This window comes from Paramormyrops kingsleyae, chromosome 8 (genome assembly GCF_048594095.1).
Source record: "Paramormyrops kingsleyae isolate MSU_618 chromosome 8, PKINGS_0.4, whole genome shotgun sequence".
NCBI lineage: Eukaryota > Metazoa > Chordata > Actinopteri > Osteoglossiformes > Mormyridae > Paramormyrops > Paramormyrops kingsleyae.
Window position 1 is genome coordinate 37,884,407 of NC_132804.1, and position 22,713 is coordinate 37,907,119.

The 22,713-nt window shown below is 37.1% G+C and overlaps 1 protein-coding gene and 1 long non-coding RNA gene across 2 annotated transcripts in view; one reads left to right on the forward strand and one right to left on the reverse strand.

Annotated features, from left to right (window-relative positions):
* The first annotated feature begins 673 nt into the window (after window positions 1-673).
* slc41a1 (solute carrier family 41 member 1) overlaps window positions 674-22,713 on the forward strand; it is a 53,893-nt gene continuing 31,853 nt past the window's right edge. Inside the window, exons 1-3 of the mRNA XM_023806332.2 lie at window positions 674-818; window positions 1,797-2,934; window positions 9,582-9,689. Coding sequence (XP_023662100.1) covers window positions 2,452-2,934; window positions 9,582-9,689 — 591 coding nt within the window. The 5' untranslated portion in view covers window positions 674-818; window positions 1,797-2,451. The remainder of the gene's footprint in view (window positions 819-1,796; window positions 2,935-9,581; window positions 9,690-22,713) is intronic.
* Window positions 18,532-19,905, reverse strand: LOC140592342 (uncharacterized). The gene is made up of 4 exons (XR_011992741.1): window positions 19,623-19,905; window positions 19,259-19,414; window positions 19,086-19,178; window positions 18,532-18,599 (listed from the first exon to the last, which is right to left on the reverse strand). It is a non-coding gene; the product is annotated as an uncharacterized lncRNA (long non-coding RNA).

A 22,713-nucleotide genomic window follows, 5' to 3' on the forward strand; every position in this document is an offset into this window, starting at 1 on the left:
CCCATTTTTCCATTTTTATTGCTTCTTCTTTAACATTTATCTCACCATCAAGCACCACAAATGCTTAAACTTACTGTTTATTTTCCACTGAATGCGGTGGTAGAGATGAGCCTGATAATCAGGCATGGTCCTATGAGAAGTAGCTAACCTTTGGGTTAATCAGTAAATACATTTCCTGTGACCATGCTGTTTTCAATAATTTCCACTTCTTTGACTACCTATTCTGGATGCAAACTGAAGATACAGTACAGGCACCTTCCTAGCACAAGTGGAATTATAATGCCGTTTAATGATCCCAGCAGAAGGTTGTGTAGACTTTGAGGAAAAATATTTGACAAATAATGAATAAATTAGTAAGGAGTACATATACACACACTAAATAATTGCACAGTGATTATGCAATTAATCCTATTATACAAGTTTGTCATGAGTACGTTCAATATTGTATTTTTGACACATTAACTAAGATTTGTAACTAATACGTTATTTCCTCTACTACTTCTCTAATATGCATTACTGCAGGCAGATCTGTCATAACTTTTTACGAAAAATAACTTTTAAACAAATTGTCGGACATGAAACGGGCTTTACAAGCAGGTTTGCGGCCAATCGGTGACAGTGGGGAGGCTACAGAGCTATTGGTGGCTTTAGGGCTTGCTGAAGCGTTTCCCCGCCTTTTCACTTCCTGTTAACAGAATTAATATAGATGCGTAGGACTTTGGGGATAATGTAAGGGAATCGCTACAGAAGGCTATCCTGGAGCGCACTTACCAATCCGTGGCCTTGCCAATTACACTGCACAAAAACTACTACTCCGGGTAAGCGGAGATCGCGATATAAAGAATAATACCTCTTTGCTGTTATAATATTTTATTCGGGTTGTCTCTCTCTCACCGACTAGAACGTTCATTACGGAATCTGTCTATATACCTGCCTTGTAGTCTACAAGCATGTCATGTACGTTTATTACACCGTCCCCATGGTGTGTATTCCGGTAACAGATTATTATTGTCATTATTATTAGGCCTATTGCTGTTATAATATTTTTATGGATGCCTGGCACATGTGTCAAAAATTTATTATTTAATGTGTTTTCCGATTAAAACTGACTTATTTTAAAAGAACAAAACAAAGAACACCATTCTTCTCACCGAACAGTCAAAATGATCTATCTATATATACATTCAAATTCATTCTTGTTATAGGCAGAAAAATAGATGTTTTTATTTAGCGAGTTTAATTATATTTGTTGTCGAAGTAAATGAATTTTCAGTTACGTGATTTCACTGCATTTTTTTTCTTTTTTGTTCGATCGTGTAGCGAGACTCCGCTGCAATGCATCTTTAAACCCAGGGTCGATTCGATGAATTTCTCCATATTTATAGATTTGTATACTGTTTATTATGCAGAGCTAGATTTACTTCAGTTGCTCTTCAGAGGAGTTCATTGAAATGACGTAATCTGAACACTTGTTCGGCTACAAACTACTTGTGTAGTGTTTTTTTTCTGAACAGACTTGAACCTACTTTATAGTAATAACAATAAACACTACAACTGTATTAAATGATTATGATGTTATGTGTAAAAGGAAGGATGATCAACTGTATAAACCGCTAAAGATCTAGCCTTACTTGTGTGTTAGACTGGTTGATTTATTTCATTAGGAAGGTGTAACATTATTTATGTCGTGCGTTTTTTGTTACACGAAATTAATGCAACATAAGAGATATTGCTTACGCAGTCATTAATTTTTTTTCTTATTTTATATATATAATTTATTATTTTTTTCTTTGCAGACTACCAAGGGCCATGCAGATTCATTGGTGACACCATAGTTCCCAGGCTGTAACATTACCCAGGCACCCAAGACCTTTAAATACATTTTAAAATGCCACGTGGTGAAAGGTGAGACGTGTCAACTTCACGGACACTAGTGAGCTAATTTGAAAGACACAGGGTTATCTCGGGAGGTGGACAAAAGGGCAAGAAGATCAGCAGTTTCGTGCTGGAGTTCTGCACTTTAAATCCATGGACCTAGTTTCTTCAGTGCTTTTAAGCAGTTTCGATACGTGACATATATTGCCTGATATTTACAATGTAACTAATAGGGTTTTGGAAATATTTCCGGGCAAAGGAAAGTTTTACCGTAGTATTTTCATATTTTTGTTTAAAATCTATTACCGTGGATGGCGAGGGTAACCTTCAATTTAACAACGTACTTTTGGGAGAAGTCGGTGCAACAGCAGGCACCTGCCTTTGTCAGCAGCTGGAGAGTAGAACAAATATCAAGTGCTTTATTGAATGATAAATTAGATCTTTTTGACAGTGATTCGGGCATACGTCATTAATGGGATAATTCACTGAAATACAGCAACAAGGCAAAAACAGACAGTCATCCCCCACCCCCTAAGAATTAAAATCTCTCTGTGGGTATTTCAGTGAAGCATCTGCATGGTACTTTGGTCAAATGAGCAAGACAAACTAACTGAAATGTCTACAAGTCCAGTAGACGCGAAAAAAGAAGGGGTGTCACCGGCGTACCACCACACTAATGGATCGGTGCATCCAGTAATACAGAAGGATGGTCCAAATGGGCCGGTGCATCAATTAATACAAAAGGATGGTCCGGAAGAACTGCGGCCAAGTGAGGGCTATGAGCTCAAAGAAGTTTCATTCTCGGAAAGAGCTGAACAAGAAAGCGAAATGGTAGCGATCGACTGCCGTGCTAACGCCAAGGGCCAACGCGAAGAGGACGCCCTGTTGGAAAATGCTAGCCAAAGCAATGAGAGCGATGACACGAGTACGGACCAAATCCCGGTGCCCCCGGCTCCGCTGAAGGAAACGTCCTTCTCCATTGGACTTCAGGTCGTCTTTCCATTCCTGCTGGCAGGTTTTGGAACAGTCGCTGCTGGCATGGTTTTGGATATAGTTCAGGTGAGTGTTTTGAAATAAAACTAATCTGCTAGCATATTTGTACTGAAAATGAGTTAATATATGCTTTAAACACACAAACACATGGGATACTTGAATTTTACTCATATGAGCCTTAGTTATAACGAGAAAAATATATCATTACAACAAGAAACTGGGCAAAATTTATTTTGTTATGGTGGCAGCAATACGCTACTGTAGTATGTCAATGCATTCTAATGCATACAAATTCAGGAAATCTTCCATGCATTAAACATGTCATTTTGCTTTGTCTTGCTGAAAGACTCACCAGGAGAAACAGTCTGATGTTGGATGGATAATGTTATACTATAACATTATAGTGTAACATATATATAATAGTTGTAATTAACAGTTCTTAAACTCTGTGGGGTGGTTGGTATGGAATTAAATGAATTCAGGCAAAATTGGCTATATAAGCTTTGTGATACTGAACAATGTAAACATCAGTGATCTATCTCTAATATTGTTCTTGAATCATTGCTATGCATTTTGTAAAATTTGCTTTATTTAATTTCATTCGCCAAAAACAGCTTTTCGGCACTAACATAATATTGGGAAAAGTGAAATGATAAAAAACTAAAATTGATTTTGTTTACTAAAACAATTTAATACACTGAGTCACCATCTTACTACATGACTGTGTAACCTAGTCCCTCTGTGTGTTTTATTAAATGGCACATCCTTTCATGCTTAATTACTGAATTTGTGAGTAATTAAAACAAGAATTGTTGACCTGATGAATCATAAAACCTAAAGTATGCATATTATTATTACAGTGTTTTGAGATTAACACATGCATGCCTTATATCCCATATCAAATTCCGAAACCATTCTCTTTCATACTGGCCATTCTTGGAAGTCACAGAATATTCAGCCATTAGGTGAATCACAACTCTGCAATATAAATAATTATACTACAGGACCGTTGAATGCTTGAATCTGATTGGCTGACGAATGTTCTGAGGTGTGCAATTATTTTCAGGGAAACGCACGGCGAACGTACTTTCAGGCAGCTCTCTTGACCGCATTACAGTTCCATATCACTTCGCATAGTTAACTGTAATAACGGAAATTAGCATACAGTACCTATACAGCACACAGGACAAACAAAAACAACAACATGACAGACGATTTTCCGAAAGTAAATTTTAATATTTACGGTGAATATGAAACTTTAAACAACTGGGCTGCAATTTTATCAGTTAGCCTAGTGTAGCAACTTAAAGGCTACACATGACATTTCTCACTAGCGAGGTAATAACAGCGCTGCATCTTAAAGCAGACTTACAGTTTAGAGACGGTGCTTCAGAACACTGTTGAGGGACACACAGAGGTAGCCTAATTCATACAAGCTCTCTCTCTCTCTCTGTTTCTCTTTCTCTGTGTCTCTGTCTCTCTCGCTCTCTTTCTAATAACTTCATTATTAACTGCATTAGTCTGCTATCAACAGCTCAAGCCTCCATTGCCAGCTTTAAAATGACGTTTTGGAACTAGCAAAAGAGTCGTTGGATGAGATACGGAAGAAATAATCCTACTCACAATAGCGATTTAAGTAGAAAAACCGGACAAACTCCGCTTCGCGTCGTGGCCGCATCACCACCTCGGGTGTGCATTATTTTTCTAATAATTTAACGGCCCGTCGTCAATTATTCCTTACTTCATTTATTGACTAAAGTAATGTTAAATTTTATAACAAATCATTGACAGGAGTCATATCAGGAGTATACTTGGATTATTGTATTCAGGTTGCTCAAATTTAGAAATTTTTCTGCTATTTAGTCAGTGTTTGAAGTAGAAGGGCTTTACTTCATGTAAATGTAAATATCCCATACCATTACTGTTAACTGCCACCATGGATGTGATTGCAGCCTGTCTGGTCATTAGTTTTTACTTTTATCTTTTGCATGCTGCAGACACATTTATTTATAGCCAAACCTGTTAAAGTGACCTGCCACATATAGAGATTGGTTTATGTTTGGTAAGTAATATGTTATGTTGTAGTGACTATTGCTTTACTTAGTTTTTCCAATCTGTAAAATACTTGCAGTGGTTAGGGGGGGCAGAGGATGTTTGTCTACGTTGATGTTATGATCTGTATAAATGCAGTGAAAACAGATTAACAAGCATGAATGTTTCAGTTTGTAGGACATATGCAGTTCAAAAATTGTGGTTAGTTCACACTATGTTGTTTTAGTCCTACCTAAATGATGAAGCCCTTTATCAGTGTTTCAAATATGTTCATACAGTGGTACCTCGGTTCTCGAACTTAATCCATTCCGGACTCCGGATCGAATCCTAAAAAGTTCGAGTTCTGATCGAATTTTTCCCATAAGAAATAGAAAACCAATTAATTGGTTCCCGGCCCACCAAAATTACACCTAAATATGTTTTTTTTTTTAGCATTTAAACACAAAATGAACAGGATAAAACAAGAAGACCATTTTTTTCTTAATGGCTTCCAAAACTATAAAGATCTTATCCCAACATTACCCCTATCCTGCCCCGATCATTCGCTCCTTCCGTGTGCCACGCCCCTCGTTAACCTCGTGTGGGATCCCCATGTGATCAGCTGTTTCTGGTTGTTGTCATTAGTCCTCTGTATTAAGTCCGCGTTTCAGTTTGTTTCCCCAGTCCGGTCATTGGGTGCGTTCGTCTTGCTTACAGCGCTGGCTTAAAGCAACGCATTCTGATCCTGACGTAATGCATTACGGGGAGATGCATTGCGACCTCTCACCCGGCTGCACAAACTGGAACCGCCTCCGTGACGACACACCTTTGCCCTTATTGGCTGAAGAGTTTAGTTACACGCATGACGTTTGTATCCCAGGCAGTTCCGATGCGTAATCTGCTATTTCTCCCGAATATCACGTAAAGCAGTGAGAACTGGTTTTCAGTTAATTTACCTGGTAAAATAAAGTTTAAATAAATGACATAAAAGCTCTAATAGTACACATAAGTTAGTGGTTTATTTATTGTTAGTTACTGTAATGTTGCGCTGCTTTATTTGGTTAATGGTCCAGTCTGTGAAGAAGGCATTTAAGTAAGAATTGCATTGTAGTATGACTCATTTCCTGGCGCGTAAAATTTATATTAGGTCAGCATTCACGGTTCGACTTCTGATATTGAGATCGACTTTCAAGAAATTCGAGTTCTAGTGAGTTCGAGAACGGAGGTACCACTGTATATTTATTTTTGAATATACTGCTGTATGCAGGATTTTTTTTCAATTGGTAAATAATTCAATGAAAAAATCTCAATATAAAATTTTACTTTACAGTACACTAGACATGTGAAGGTGTGTTAAGTCAAATTTTTGTGAAATTAGTAGCCAAAGATAATGAATCAGTGTCATGTCCAATTTTACCTATAAGTTTTGTGAAGCTTAAGCAGAATAAAGGACTCTTTAAGTTATTTTAGAGTCATATGTCAGATATTTGGAAACGTAGTAAGTAAATGTCTCCTCAGATTTTGAGTAGAGCCCTTTTTGCCCTCCATTGCCCAGCAAAGTTAGCAAGGCGCTCTCAAATAAGAGCCCAGTTGGAACAACAAGACACTCTGGACAGCATACTGTTATAAACCAGTAGCTGGCGGACTCTGGTCCACATCTGGTTGAAACACGATTGAATTTTGACCACGCTATTGATCGGTCCTCCCCCCGATCTCCCCATTGTGGATCATGTGTTGCTGATGGAATTTGTTTCTTGGGGTAAAAATAGCTGGGTACCCCTGGTCTAGACACAGATTATGAAATCCAGCAATAAAACAATTAAGGATGGTAGCAAGAAAAAACTGACAACTTGCTGTCTGTGGCGAAGGAACCTGTAAACCTCAAGTTTACATTTAAGTATAATACTTGAAATGAACTTTATGTTCTCTGATGCAAGTTCAACTGTTAGGCCTACTTCTACTTCTGCTCTTCAGAATCTCTTCCATAATCTTCAATGGATCGCTTACAGGTTACCCTGGCATTTTTGTAAATAAAAGTACTATCCAAGTTGCTAAAAATGACAGCTAATTTTATCTAATTATTAATGATACTACCAATTATTGTGTACACAAATAGGCTTCTGTGACATTCTAGCAACTGTTATTTGAAATGAAATAATCCTTCATTTTTCATTTGCACAAATTCATTGGAATGCTTCTTTTTCATATTTCTTCTTGCTCTCCTTTGAGAGATGCACATTGACACACACATTATAGGTAGTTTATGTCACTATCAGTATTATAAAGAGGAAATACTTCATCATTGTTCACCAGGTAGCTAGTCCTCTCACTATTATATTTAACTGTGTATTAACAATAACTTGCTAATGCTCATAACAATGCCAGTAAAGCTACATAGAGATTGTTCCGGACGATAAATCTCAACATTGCTGATGAAATGGTAACTTTATTATGATTCTCACAAGTTGCAAGTTAAGAATCAGAAATTGACTCAACTACAGTAAATATGCCTTGAATATAAATATTTTATAAAAGATAATTATAAAGTTATTATTAATAATTTCCTTTTGCTATTACTCATGTCAAAATCAAGTCATTTTTCTAACCAGAAAAAAAACTGAGCACAGAACTGACCACAGCTTACAGTTTTATTTGCAAGAACATGGTAGAGGGTAGAGTCCCAATCACAAATGAAGCTGTAATGGGAATGATAATGTCCTTACAAAGAAACAGTTGCAAAGCTGAGAAAACAAACTGATTTGAACAGGTGCAGATTTTTCAAGACCAGTTACACAATCAGTCTACAGAGACATTATATAATGAAACTTCCTTTTAGGTGTAAGAGAAGGAGGCAGAGCGCCTTTACCATGATTAGATGAAACATCTGTGATTTTTTGCTTGCCTTTAGCAATATGTGTTCACAGCTTCACTGTGAATTACTTGCATTATCAGGTAATTTCCTAAATAAGCCCACTAAATAAAATAAAATAAATTCTAAATCAAGTCAATTACTAACCATAATTATAGGGTTGGTTTGGTGGTGTGAGTGTTTACCAATTCAGGAGTACTACTTTTTGTATTTATCAATTGGGATATGACCTTGCATAAATTTCAATATACAAAAAAGGTTATATATGCCCTTAGTTGACCTCATAGATATGCTGTAAAACCTGTCTGGTAAGTACTCCTGTGAATTTAACCTTGCATAATATGTTCTCTTATAAGGAGAAAGACATCTTAAAATAAGTTTAAAAACACAAGTCCAAATATAATAGCCCACCCAGAGTTTAATATTTGAAAGTTTCTGTATGCTTAGTAAATATTAATGGATTTACAGTATATCCACCGCACTGATTTGTGACTTGTTTTTTGGGACTTTTCTGTATGTTCGTAATATCTTCAAATGGTGCTCACTGGGTTCTAAAATCTCTGCGTGACCATATATTTTTGAGTTTGGCGTTGGCTGCACAGCTGTGCATTGTACATTATTCAACCCAGCAACCCAGCTAGCCAATCTGCGTGCTTGTGCCTCAGTCAGCAAGCTTCTCAACACTAAAGCATATAGAGTTGTTGGCAGACGGCCACCATTCCATGGAGACGACATCGTATGTCTCCTTGGGGGCTCTGATGGAGTATGCCAAAGCACAGTGGCTTGGAGCCAGTGCTCTGGCTTATAAAGACATGTTCCCTACCAGAAAGTAAAGAACCTTAGTTAAACACATGTATTTCACTACTTTCAGGCAAAGCTTTACTCCAGCAGCCTTCATTTTCTGGATTGTAGTTTTGAAGTAAGGATATGTATCTATATTTGCAAATTTTAACGTGATAATATGAAGGTATTCCCAGCATCTGCATTTGGATTTACAGCCTAAATTGCTGCATCAGCAGCAGAATATGCTGCCAGATCAGACTTAAAAAATAAGCACTACTTTTACTGGTAATGCTTACATTGTGCAGTATTACCTCAATGTGCTGTTGTGCTCCTCACTATCCATAAGATGTGGAGGAATTTTCAGTAACATTTTTCTTAAAGCAGTTAACGTAACACAATATAGACACCTTCAAATGCATTATAATGGTCAGTGTAAGCCATTATCAGGCATTATGAAGGTAATTCTAGTGCATTATGATGAGAGCTTCATAGAGCATTCATAATACATAATAAACATGGCTATAATGTGTTACATCTTTTTTTATAAATAGTTGCAGCCACATCTATGCAGTAGAGTGGAAGCCTAATTGTTGAATAAATATATTTTATCTGTAAATGTGTTAAAGTGTATGCCGGTTCTTTCTCTGGTTCAGAGTACTGCAGCATTTATTTACTTCAGCATACTTTACGGCTACTTTTGAAATCCATCCGTCCATTTTCTGCAAACACTTGTCCTATTCAGGGTTATAGGGGGTCCATAGTGTATCCCAGAGGCTATGTGCACAAGGTAGGGAACAACCCAGAATGGGGTGCCAACCCATGACATTGCAAACTCACACTTTTTTGAAACCACATCATTTACATTCTTCCATGTAACAAAATAATGCATTCCTTTGCTTTGTTCCCTTTCCTCAGATAGGCATGAGGTTTATCACGATCCTGTACCAGACAGATGGTATGGATTTGGTTTTTGGCTGCCTTATGTTCTTGTAAATGCATTATGCTCATAAATATTTGTTTTTTTCAACAGCACTGGATTGTTTTCACTGAGGTGACAGAAGTGTTCATCCTGGTTCCAGCTCTTCTGGGTTTAAAGGGAAACCTAGAAATGACACTGGCATCTAGGTTGTCCACTGCAGTGAGTAATTCAATCCCTTGCAAATACATGGCATGAATGCTTACCCTTGGAATTTAATCTCTGTAAACATCTTGTAAAATTCTAGCTGTTTTTTTTAATGATGTAGGTAATAGCTTCTTTATATTGGTTCTGATTTATTTACTTTTGATATTAGAAAGTGATCCATTTGCGAAATGTATTTATAAGCACTTTTTTACATTTAAGAAGAGCAGTACTTTGCAAATGAAAAAAATATACATAATATTTGTTGCAAAAGCAGTCTTGTAGTATAGGTGTCCCCAACATCAGAAGCATATAAGTCATATCTCTTGTCAATTTATCAGCAGATTACAGGGTTTCAGCTTGTATCCATCCATCATTGGTAACTCCTTATCCAACAGAGAATCATAGTGTAGAGAGGAAACATACTAGTTGGGATGTTATTTTACTGCAGGGCATAAATTCACCCAGTCCACATACTCTGCGTTAATTAGAAGTACCAGCTCACCTAATTGCATATTATTGGACTACACAATGAAATTGCATCACAATAAGGCTGAAGTATTTGTTGAGGGAGGTGAATGCATATCTTCACCCATTCAGGAGTACTGTTCTTTGTATAAGTTTCATTTAACAAAAAAAAATACATCAGTTGTTAAGGAAGTAGCTTTGTAATGAAAAGTAATTTTATATTCAACTTAAACTATTTTACAGTGTATGATCTTGCATACATTTCACAATACAAAAAATGGTGTACACCCTAAGACTAACTCCTTAGCATATGAGAAATAGCTATGCTGTACAACTTGTTTGGTAAAGGCTATATATACACACATATATTATACACATACACACAGTGTCCTCCATAATGTTTGGGACAAAGACACATTTTTCTTTTTTTTTGATTTACCCTTCTTCTCAACAGTTTTAATTTTCAAATCAAACAATTCAGACATGAATAAAGTACACATCTGAGACTTTTCCAGAATTTAATTTGAAGTTATATGCATACATTTTGGTTTCACCACGTAGAAATTACAGCACATTTTATACATAGTCCCCCTCATTTCAGGGCACCATAATGTTTGGGATGTTTGGCTTCACAGCTGTTTGCGATTGCTCTGGTGTGTTTCATTGCTTTATTAATGCATGGATAAGATACCTAGGCTTGCTTCTACCATTTGATGTCTATAGTTGCCATTGTTAAACATGAGAAGAGTTGTGCCAATGAAAGTCATAGAAGCTTTTATGAGTCTGAAAAATAAGACTAAAACCATTACAGACATTGGTCAAACCTTAGGATTACAAAATTAACTGTCTGGAATATCATTAAGAAGAAAGAATGCACTGGTGAGCTCAGTAATCACAAAGGGACTGGCAGGCCAATTAAGACCTCCACTAGCGTGCCAGTCAAAAATGAACTTCAGAATTTCTTCTGTGGTACCCTCTCAATTTAGATGATAAAAGCTCACAGTAATTTTTTTAGAATTTTTAATACACATTTAAAGGTTGCTCGACATGTCTAAAGTGTCTAAACAGATTTATTGTCATACAGATAGATTATTTAATTATTTTGTCATCTGTTTAACTATTTCCAGTTGAGTATAATTACTACAGAGACAAATGTTAATAACAAACTGAAGCAACAATACTTTGAACAAGTTTGATAGCAAGATTCAAAACTATAATGCATCATCTCCAGCACCAACAAGCAGCGACTTCCTGGCTTTTGGATATTTGGCCCTGTGGCATAATACAACCTGCAGCAGATACTGTTTCTGCTCTTCGTTTGTTGTAATGGAACAGTTGAAATCCTGCATTAGTTTCACTGCTCTTTCACTGCTTTTATGGTCTTAAAAAAATATAGCAAGCGTCTGACGGTAAGTTGGAAGTTTTCGTGTATTTTCTCTTCTACTGGACCAATCAACCAAATGTTGGTGGTACTTTGTGTTACAGTGCTTGAATCGTAATAAGAACATAAGAACATAAGAAATTTACAAACGAGAGGAGGCCATTCGGCCCATCAAGCTCGTTTGGGGAGAACTTAGCTAATATCTCAGAGTTGTTAAAATCTTATCTAGCTCTGATTTAAAGGAACCCATGGTTTTAGCTTCCACTACAATAGCAGGAAGACTATTCCATACTCTGACTACACGCTGTGTAAAGAAGTACTTCCTCAAATTTGTTTTAAAATGTTCTCCCGCTAATTTCCACTTATGGCCACGAGTTCTAGTATTTAGACTAATATTGAAATAGTCATTTGGCTTAACGGCATCCAGACCCGTTAGAATCTTATAGACCTGAATCATATCCCCCCTTAGTCTCCTTTGCTCAAGGCTGAACAGATTCAGTTCCGCTAACCTCTCCTCGTAAGACATTCCTCTAAGACCAGGAATCATTCTCGTAGCTCTTCGTTGCACCTTTTCTAAGGCAGCAATGTCCTTCTTGAGGTATGGTGACCAAACCTGCACACAGTATTCTAGGTGGGGTCTTACCAAGGAATTATATAAGTGTAACATCACCTCCCTTGACTTAAACTCCACACATCTAGAGATATAACCCAACATTCTGTTCGCCTTTTTTATTGCTTCCCCACATTGGCGAGAGTGGGACATGGAAGCATCAACATACATACCGAGATCTTTCTCGTAATCAGCTACCTTTATTTCAGTGGAACCCATAAAATATCTGTACTGTATATTTCTGCTCCCTGCATGGATTACCTTACATTTATCTGTGTTAAATTTCATCTGCCAAGTATCAGCCCATTCGCTAATTAAATCCAGATCCCGTTGGAGCCTCTCTGCTGCTAGATTAGTATCTGCTACCCCGCCCACCTTAGTGTCGTCTGCAAATTTAACCAGTTTACTGTATGTATTCGTGTCAATATCATTAATGTAAATTAGGAACAATAGTGGTCCTAAAATTGAACCCTGCGGTACCCCACTATAAACGGAGGCCCACTGTGACATAGTGCCTCTAATAACTACTCGCTGCTTCCTATCAGTTAGCCAGTTTTTGATCCAAGCTGCCACAGTTCCTAAAATTCCTGCAGCTTTAAGCTTTAGCAAGAGCCGTTTGTGGGGGACAACATCAAAGGCTTTCTGGAAATCTAAGTAAATCACATCATAGGCCTTTTTGTGATCAATTTCACTTGTAGCTTCCTCAAAGAACTCAAGCAGATTCGTTAAGCAGGATCTACCTCTCCTAAATCCATGTTGGCTATCCTTTATAATGTTATTTGCATCTAGGTAATCTACCATTTTCACTTGAATTATAGCTTCCATTATTTTTCCAGTAATGCTAGTTAAACTGATTGGCCTATAGTTTGCCGGATTACTTCTATCCCCTTTTTTGAATATGGGTGTTATATTAGCATGCTTCCACAGTAATTTTTTAGTAGAAACTTTACTTGTGTTGAGCAAATGTTGACTTAAAATTCTGAAACTTTGCAGTTTTTACTTACAGAACAAGGGTAACAACTTGAGGGGGTACCACACTGGAAATTCTAAAGTTCAATTTTTTTCAGTAGATTGCCGGGCACCCTAACCTCCACTGCTTATGGCAGAAGAATCCTCACTATGGTAGAGAAAAATCCCCAAACGCCTGTCCATCAGATCAGAAATAGTCTATAGGAGGCAGATGTGTTTTTGTCAGAGACTAATATCCGCAGAAGCCTTCACGAACAGAAATGTAGAGGCTACACTGCAAGATGCAAACCAGTAGTTAACCACAAAAACAGAATGACCAGATTAGAGTTTAGGAAAAAATACTTAAAGAGCCTGCAGAATTCTGGAAAAGGTCTTATGAACAGGTGATGTCTATGGATCACAGACTTCAAGCAGTTGCTGCATGCAAGGGATATGCAACAAAGTACTAAATATGACTGCTTTAATATGCACACCATTGGTATGTCCCAAACATTATGGTGCCCGGAAATAGGGTGACTATGTATAACAAGTGTTGTAATTTCTACATGGTGAGACCAAAATGTATGCAAATAACTTTAGCTTTATATTAAAGTCTGGAATGTGCACTTTAATTACGTCTGAATTGTTTGATTTTAAATTTTAAACTGCAGCAGAGGGGTAAATCAAGGAAAAATGTGTCTGTCCCAAACATTATGGAAGGCACTGTATGTGTAGATATTATTATAAAAGTGAATGTGTTTTTATATCTAATTATCTATTTAATTAGTTTATCAAAAACTAAATGTACTGTAAATAATAGTGCTGTAAAAGAACATTATTTACATCATTAGTTACATCATTTTCGGTTCGGTAAGCACAATGAAAGAAATGAATACATTTATTGACATGGGTGGAACCTAAATTCACAATAGATGTTTAACACGAAAAACATTATGCTAATTGTGATTGTGAGTTGTTGCGGCTGATGCTGGTTACAGTCAGTCATACTGGATGGAGCCAGAACTTGAAGGCCCTCTTACATCATTTTAATTAGTAGTGTCATGTATTACGTGGCACGGACCAGGGAAGCAGGCAAAGGAGATAAGGAATGGGGTAAAATAAAGGGATTTAATGGGCAAACGAAGGGGCATAAGGAACGAATAGCATAACAATCCACAACACTACAATGACAGAATTAGGGAAACAAACTCTGACGTGGACTTAAATACACCGAACTAACGAAGGCAACTCAAAACAGCTGATAAACACTGGGAATCCACATGAGGTTAACGAGGGGGGCATGGCACAGGACGATCGGCACGATTTGGGTGTGACAAGTAGTGTACGAATTTTTTGGCTTATAAATAACAGCAACAGAGAGAGAGAGTAGTTGATAAGATCAAGACTGTCTGTCAGTTATGTATATGTTGCTGTAAACACATCCACCATGCTAACTCATTTGAGACAACATCCGAGTGTGTGTATGACTACAGCAAGTCAGAAACAGCTTCTGCATGTTAGTCTCCCCCATGGTATTTATTGCATTTTTGCAAGGATATTCTGACCAGGTAAAGATAAAAAACTACAACTAAACAGTATTTATAGATACAGAAATACAGTAGTACAAAGCATGGAATTTAGTTAATTATGATTATCATGATGCAGTGTTATTTTAAAATGTTTATTTATCTGACATATTTATTTTTACAATGTTAAATAGGTTTTGATATTCAGGCACATTGCCTTTTGTTTGGTTTACAGCTGTTCCTAGTTGTGATTGTCATTATAGTAATAGCAATTGCAGAATAAATTCTGATTACCTGCTGTGCTGAAATTGCACTAAACCATGAACTCAAAACTGAGGTGTGTACCAAACCATGAATTTTAATACATGAGGAAGAAGGACTTTGTAGCCATGAATTCCTTTAGGTCTTGTCCAGTCTAATGTATCTGATAATCATCTTTTCCTTAAACCTAATGGTGTTTATGGTTCGCTTTCCTTCCAGGAAATTTCACAGCAACTCTCCCAAAAGCAATGTTTTAGGTTGATTTAATACAGGGCCAGCAATGCTATGCCTTCTGAGGATTAGTTTCTTTTAAGGTCTGAGACAAACACTTGTATCAGATAGCAGAGATTATTCTAGAGACTGTGGGCCCTAGGCAAAATAACTGTATGGGGCCCTCCAACTTACTGTCCCCTGACATGGTAAAATTTATTGCCATTATTTTAGTGTGAAGTCTAAATTAATAAAATCAGCAAAGAAAAATTTGTAAACACAAGTGCTTTATTTTCACTTTTGTGAAAAACGCAATACAAAATTAATAAGACAGCTTGGGGACCCTGGTATTTGCCTAAGTCACCTGTCCTGCTACTACTCCTCTGCCACTTTTGCACCACTACCAGGGTTGTAGTTATATATATATATATACACACACACTCACCTAAAGGATTATTAGGAACACCTGTTCAATTTCTCATTAATGCAATTATCTAATCAACCAATCACATGGCAGTTGCTTCAATCCATTTAGGGGTGTGGTCCTGGTCAAGACAATCTCCTGAACTCCAAACTGAATGTCAGAATGGGAGAGAAAGGTGATTAAGCAATTTTGAGCGTGGCATGGTTGTTGGTGCCAGACGGGCCGGTCTGAGTATTTCACAATCTGCTCAGTTACTGGGATTTGCACGCACAACCATTTCTAGGGTTTACAAAGAATGGTGTGCAAAGGGAAAAACATCCAGTATGCGGCAGTCCTGTGGGCTAGAGGTCAGAGGAGAATGGGCCGACTGATTCAAGCTGATAGAAGAGCAACTTTGACTGAAATAACCACTCGTTATAATCGAGGTATGCAGCAAAGCATTTGTGAAGCCACAACACGCACAACCTTGAGGCAGATGGGCTACAACAGCAGAAGACCCCACCGGGTACCACTCATCTCCACTACAAATAGGAAAAAGAGGCTACAATTTGCACGAGCTCACCAAAATTGGACAGTTGAAGACTGGAAAAATGTTGCCTGGTCTGATGAGTCTCGATTTCTGTTGAGACATTCAAATGGTAGAGTCAGAATTTGCCGTAAACAGAATGAGAACATGGATCCATCATGCCTTGTTACCACTGTGCAGGCTGCTGGTGGTGGTGTAATGGTGTGGGGGATGTTTTCTTGGCACACTTTAGGCCCCTTAGTGCCAATTGGGCATCGTTTAAATGCCACGGCCTACCTGAGCATTGTTTCTGACCATGTCCATCCCTTTATGACCACCATTTACCCATCCTCTGATGGCTACTTCCAGCAGGATAATGCACCATGTCACAAAGCTCGAATCATTTCAAATTGGTTTTGAACATGACAATGAGTTCACTGTACTAAAATGGCCCTCACAGTCACCAGATCTCAACCCAATAGAGCATCTTTGGGATGTGGTGGAACGGGAGTTTCGTGTCCTTTATGTGCATCCCACAAATCTCCATCAACTGCAAGATGCTATCCTATCAATATGGGCCAATATTTCTAAAGAATGCTTTCAGCACCTTGTTGAATCGATGCCACGTAGAATTAAGGCAGTTCTGAAGGCGAAAGGGGGTCAAACACCGTATTAGTATGGTGTTCCTAATAATCTTTTAGGTGAGTGTATATATATGTATATATATATATATATATGTATGTATATATGTATGTATGTATGTATTAGTGCTGTCAAACTATTAAAATTTTTAATCAGATTAATCACAGGGTTGCTGGATTAATTTAGATTAATCACGATTAAATATCATTCATTTTTTATCTATATTAATCGCATTTCATTTTGCATGAGCAAACAGACTCAAGAAAAAAGGGAATATATATGCACTTAACATGTTTACTGAACATCTTGAACATGAGTCGGATGCGTTCCATCTGCCACAGAAGTCTAATACCATGGACCCATATCAAAAGGCAAGATTTTTTGCTTAGCCGGACAACTTGTCGGATTTAAGGTACCTCATTTTAAATAATCTTTACCTTCGTTCACTTACAGTTAGTCCGAACTACCGTAAATCCGAAAAATAATCCGACCAATAATGAAATCCAGTTCTAGCCCAGTTTATTGCCATTCTTAGAAATATCAGTTGATAACACATTATATGCGGTGCTTACGTATAAAACTCCGTAGCAACACGTCCACAGATAAGTTGGACGGTATGGTGTGTACGACCGATTTAATGAGCCACAAATGAGAAGTAGTGCAATTTAGTTGTATGAACAACAGAAATTCAGGTAAAATTGACAAAACTTTTTAAAGTAAATCCAAACAATTCAGATTTGTCACTATTACACATAAATTATATGTAAACTTAACTTAATTTTGTTACATTTACAAACTTTTAATATGTAACACACGTTTTATAGATTTTATTTACTTCAAGGTTTCCACTTGTAGAGCTAATAGTTAAATAATCACAAGCATATTTCCAGAAACAAAACACGTTTATTTTATTTTTTGCAAGGTCTTGCAATAGACAACCAGGTCCTTGGAAACAATTAGACTACAGCATAATCATTTCAATAGTAAACATTCTTTACAAGTTCTTTTAAAGTGCAACTGTCTTCAAGAAATGATAAAAATCTTACTTGGATCAAATGTCTGTTGAAATTAAACAGGATACCTCCAAATGCTGCACAACTCCCTGTCTGATATTTCAGATCCTTTATGCCAACAATTAAAGTAACATTAACACTGGCCTCTATTTTTGTAAATGACCACAAACAGCTTAAATGTCACAGTTTGTTAAAAAAAATAATAAATTCTAGTCAACTGCAAACATTATTCCCAAAGTCATACAATGTGCAACTGCCTTCAAATATTGTAATGAATAATTTTAATTAGAAAAATAAAACAAAAGGAAATTTTGTTCAAGTCAGGGAGCACACCATAAAATGCTGCGACATTAAATTTTTTTTTATATTTAAAATGTTTAGAAGCTTTGGTAAAGGAAACATTCAAACTGGCCTCCATTTTTTTTGTAAACAACTGCAAACAATTTTAACTTCACAGTTCCTAAAAACAATAAAACAGGTCTACTTAAGATAGGCAGCATGCTCCAAATGGCCATCAACAATGGTAACATTAAAACTGGCCCCTAATTTTTAAAACCACAGACAATTTAACCATCACAGATCTCGGAAAAACAAAATGAAAGAGAAATAAAGATGTGTTGATTCAATCAACAAGTTTGTTTTTGAGCACCTGTATTTTGTGTGAAAGTTTCTGTGCATCAAGTCCTAGTAACACTTTTTGAAAGAACTCAAAAGTATACTTCAGGTCTGGTGGATAGCTGAGATTCCAGCTGTATATGATTCCCAAAAGAAGAGCACAAGCCTTGGTGACATCGCCAAGATTTTGAAGGACTTTCACTCCCTCAACAATGAGTCCAACATCCGATGGTAGGTCATAGACTTCTGCATCTTCAGGTCTGATGATGTAAATTCCAATGGCTGTGTTGGCCATGTCTCTTTCTGCATTCTCAGAGTCTGCGTCCTATAAAACACAAAAACAGTAACACTGTTCAGTCATTTTAACTGCATCTTGCATCAAAAATGCAGGTTGCAAATTTAACATGGCTTAGCAGTGCATCCAGAAAAAGCAAATAATCAGAGAATTCTGTATCAATTGTCCATTCCTTATTGTTTCACATCAATGAGTTGCCAGAAGAAGAAGGAAGAGAGAAGGGCAGAGCACACTAGATTTCAAAAGTTCTATAAAGCAATGATAAAGCACCACTGATGTTCCTGCAGCCGCACTAAAGTTACATATGAACTATTCGGTTTAAATTTTTCATTAATAGACTACTCAATTTGGTTGTTTTTGTTCTTGACCGAGTTAAATATACTTCGCGTATTTATATTTCTTGACTATATTATGTGAATTTGGCCCATATGTGAGCACTTTATTGTATTGTCTAATGATTTTGGGGAATAATTTTTTACTTTAAATATGCACAAAAGACTGTCTGAGAATACTTACTGCATACTCCTTCATGAGGTTTTCATAGTCTTCATTTAGATACACAGAAAGTGCTCTGACAATGCACGCTCTCCGAGTTGAGATGGTATCATTCTGTAGACAAGTAGAGACATTAAGTAGAGGCTAATCACTATGTAAATTATACACAAGCATCATAAATACAGATCACATACCTGGTCAATGGCAGCCATTAATTTGCTAATTTTACATCCTGCAACTCCTCCTTTTCTTCGGTAGATGCTGGTCAGCTTGCTTGTGTAACAATCCAGTTTTGACATAAATGTTTGAATTAGTGGGATGGTGTTGATTCGAGTGAACTCAGCAGCAATCTATGGATTTAAGAGACATAAGATTGTTGTAAGGACAGTTTTCATGTTTAAAAATATATATCCTGGGTTATTCAATGACATCTGAACACAAAACAGCATTTATGCTAACTCTGCATGGACATGAATAAAGAATAATTTTACATAAGGGAATTTGTTTCACCATTTAAAACTACTAAAGAAATAAATACAGTTATATAATCATATTTACCTCATATTCACAAAACAGAGCTGGCCATCTGCTTTGGAAGTCAACAATGAAGGGCACATCTTCAATTACTTCATGTCTTCTGTAGGCAAATGTTCTTTCCATTTTTTGTTTAATAATTTGATAGTTGTCATTTTTCTGAACCTCAGACAGCAATGCTAATCGTTCTTCTTCTAGGCTTCATTTGTTCTCTCCAGCTGGATAATCAGGATAGAAATTGACTTCAGCCTTCCTGGGCTTTTTGACTTTCTTGGTATTTGTATTTTCACCATGTTTGTGTTTTAAAGAATTTATCTTTACTTCGGGACAGCCTGCTGCTCGCAGAGTACGACGATAGTTCCCCATCTTCCACTGTAGACTGACTTTCCAGCCATAGAACCCACCAACAGAACCCCTTTCCTGAAGGCTTGGATGCTTTTTAATCAGAGCTTTTGCAACCTCTTCATATTCTTCACACCTCGGGTACACTTTGTACTTCACTATTTCTGCAGCTAAGGATTTCAGAATTTCTGATTTTAGTTTAGGCTTTGCGTCTATGTTAAGTGAAGTACCAGCATTCAAGAATTCTTCATTGGCTTTCTGTAGTTCTAGCTCTACCTCATAGGGAAATGTAGGGATTGGAAAGTTAATTGGCCAGATTTCACTCCTTAGATTTGCAGATGAAGACATGGCCTCAGAAGCTGCGGCAGAAGAATCATTTGATGGTGTTGGAGAAACTAACATGCTAGGTATCTGAGATGAAGTTGATGAGAGAATATCAGTGTCTGCTGAAGAAACAGAACAAATATCATGTGCACTTGCTGCACATTGTGCTACCACTTTAACTGTTCCTTTGTCTTGGAGATCCACAGTTGAGGTAAGAATCAGGAAATCATCAAAGTCAGCATCAAGATACTGCAGCCTGAAATGTCCTGAGACACCACATTGTTTCTTAATCTCAGATTCAAGTTCTTCAACAGATTTGGGTATTCCAGAGGGCAGTGTCAATTTCATTGAGTCACCATCTCCTAGAACAATTTTTAACTTTTTAACAGTCATTTTCTTTGTTTGATTCATCACTCTTAAAAAAAAAAAAAAAAAAAAAGGTTAACCAGCATGTATGTACCTTTTCAAGGTAACCATACGAACAGATCCAACTTTGTAATGAGAGAGAGGATAACGATCTGCCAATTCACCCAGCTCTATAAACATAACATCCCTTGGATGTTGTTCCAATTCAAAGGGTGGATAGTGTTCATTGTACCAGGAACATAACTTTTTTGCTATAAAAGCAATTCTATCTTTCAAAACACAAATCTGCACAATTTCTGCAAAATCAGGCAATCCACTAATTGTTCCATGCACAATGATCATGCCCTTTGTGTACTTTATGCCATCAGAAACTACTGTCTGAGCTAAATTAATAGCAAAAACATTCGGGTATTTTTGATTAAAGGTGTAAGCAATGTCTTCATGAAGAACATCGACAGGAACAGTTGAAATGCGAGTAACCTCTACAGGTGATTCATCACACTGGGATGACTGCATAAATTGTCCAACCATGAGCTGATGTTTCCTGGCCAAAGTCTTAGTGATATTTTTGAAGCAGTTTGTATGCCTAGCTACCTGTTTAAAAAAACTGTGCTTGGCTTCGAATCTCATTGTCCAGGAAAAAAACAGGTGGACCAAAGAGATAAATCATTGCCGGATAATGCTCCAGAAAGTGATGCTTTGGCAAAAGCTTTCTTTCTGGAAAAAGTAATTGGAACCTATTGCGGTGCTCAGAAATTTTGCTATCCAAGTATGCAACAGACTCGCTAGTATACACAGGACATACAAGAAGCTCAACAATGTCTTTTAAGAGAAGAATGAGCTCCCAAGCAGGTTCATCCTGAGGTATAAGTTTTCCAACAATTAATGGTATTGGAGACACCAATTCTCATGTGCGTTTCCCCCAATAGTTTTTTTTCTCACAAAAGTGAGTGGAAGCACATGAGGGCGATTGGTCTTATCTCCCCATTTGAATGGGAATTCCTGAATCAGCTTATTAAGTTGGTCAAAGGTGAAATATTTCTTCTTTATACATATTTCAAAGCTGCCTGCCAACTCAACAGGTACTATACCCTCTAAGATATCATGGGCCACATCTGGGGGAAAACCTGCAGTGACTTTAAAGTATGAGAGGTTCACAGATAAAGGACAAGCATTTTTTACACCAAAACATGCTTCTCCTTTCTCACATGCATCTGCAACATGTACGTCATGCTGCTCTTCAGATCTGAGAGGAAAAACACCATCTCTGACCTCTTTTGACTGAATATCTGTGCGAGTGGCATTGCAAAACCTACAAAAATATTCCCCTGAAAAATTCTCATACAAAACCTGCCAAAGCATGTGCACCAAGACTGTCCGCAACCACATATTGTACTGTGCCTCTGATAAATGTTTCCAGGTGATTTACAAACACACCTTGTTGCTCTAAAGTGATGAGGTCGTTCACAAGAGGCTCAAGAATTTTTTCATAGCCAAAGGCCTTCACATCATCACTTTTACATAATAGAGCGAGATTAATTGTGGACAATGATGAACTAGAGCCTGGTGGTAAGTTTCCTAAGATCCAATAAACTGCACAGATTTTATGCTTTTTGCGTGATGTTCCTAATGGATTACACAGCTCAAAGTCATCTATGTACAGACACAAGGAGAGTCTGAGCTCAGTCCCTGAGAAAAACTCATTATCTTTAAAGTGTTGACCATCTTTGAAAGATCTGTAAGATCCATCATGTATAATTTGTTGCCCTGTATGACCATTAACTACTTTATTAAGTATGTCTTTCTGATTAAGCAGCTGTTGTAATGATTTTATGATGGGTATATATTGGAAGGATCTATGTTTTTTAGACTGAAGAATCATTTCAACAGGATCAATAACATCAAAATTATCTCTGTAATATTTCATGCGCTTGAAAGCAGTGGCTAAAGGACCATCTTTTGTGGTAGGTTTCAGCAGAGGATTGGATGATGACAGTGAACTGATTAGCTCTTTTATGACCAGCTGATCTACACAAAGATTATGTTTCTGGAAGGTATCAAGAATGACTTCAGTTGATGAGGA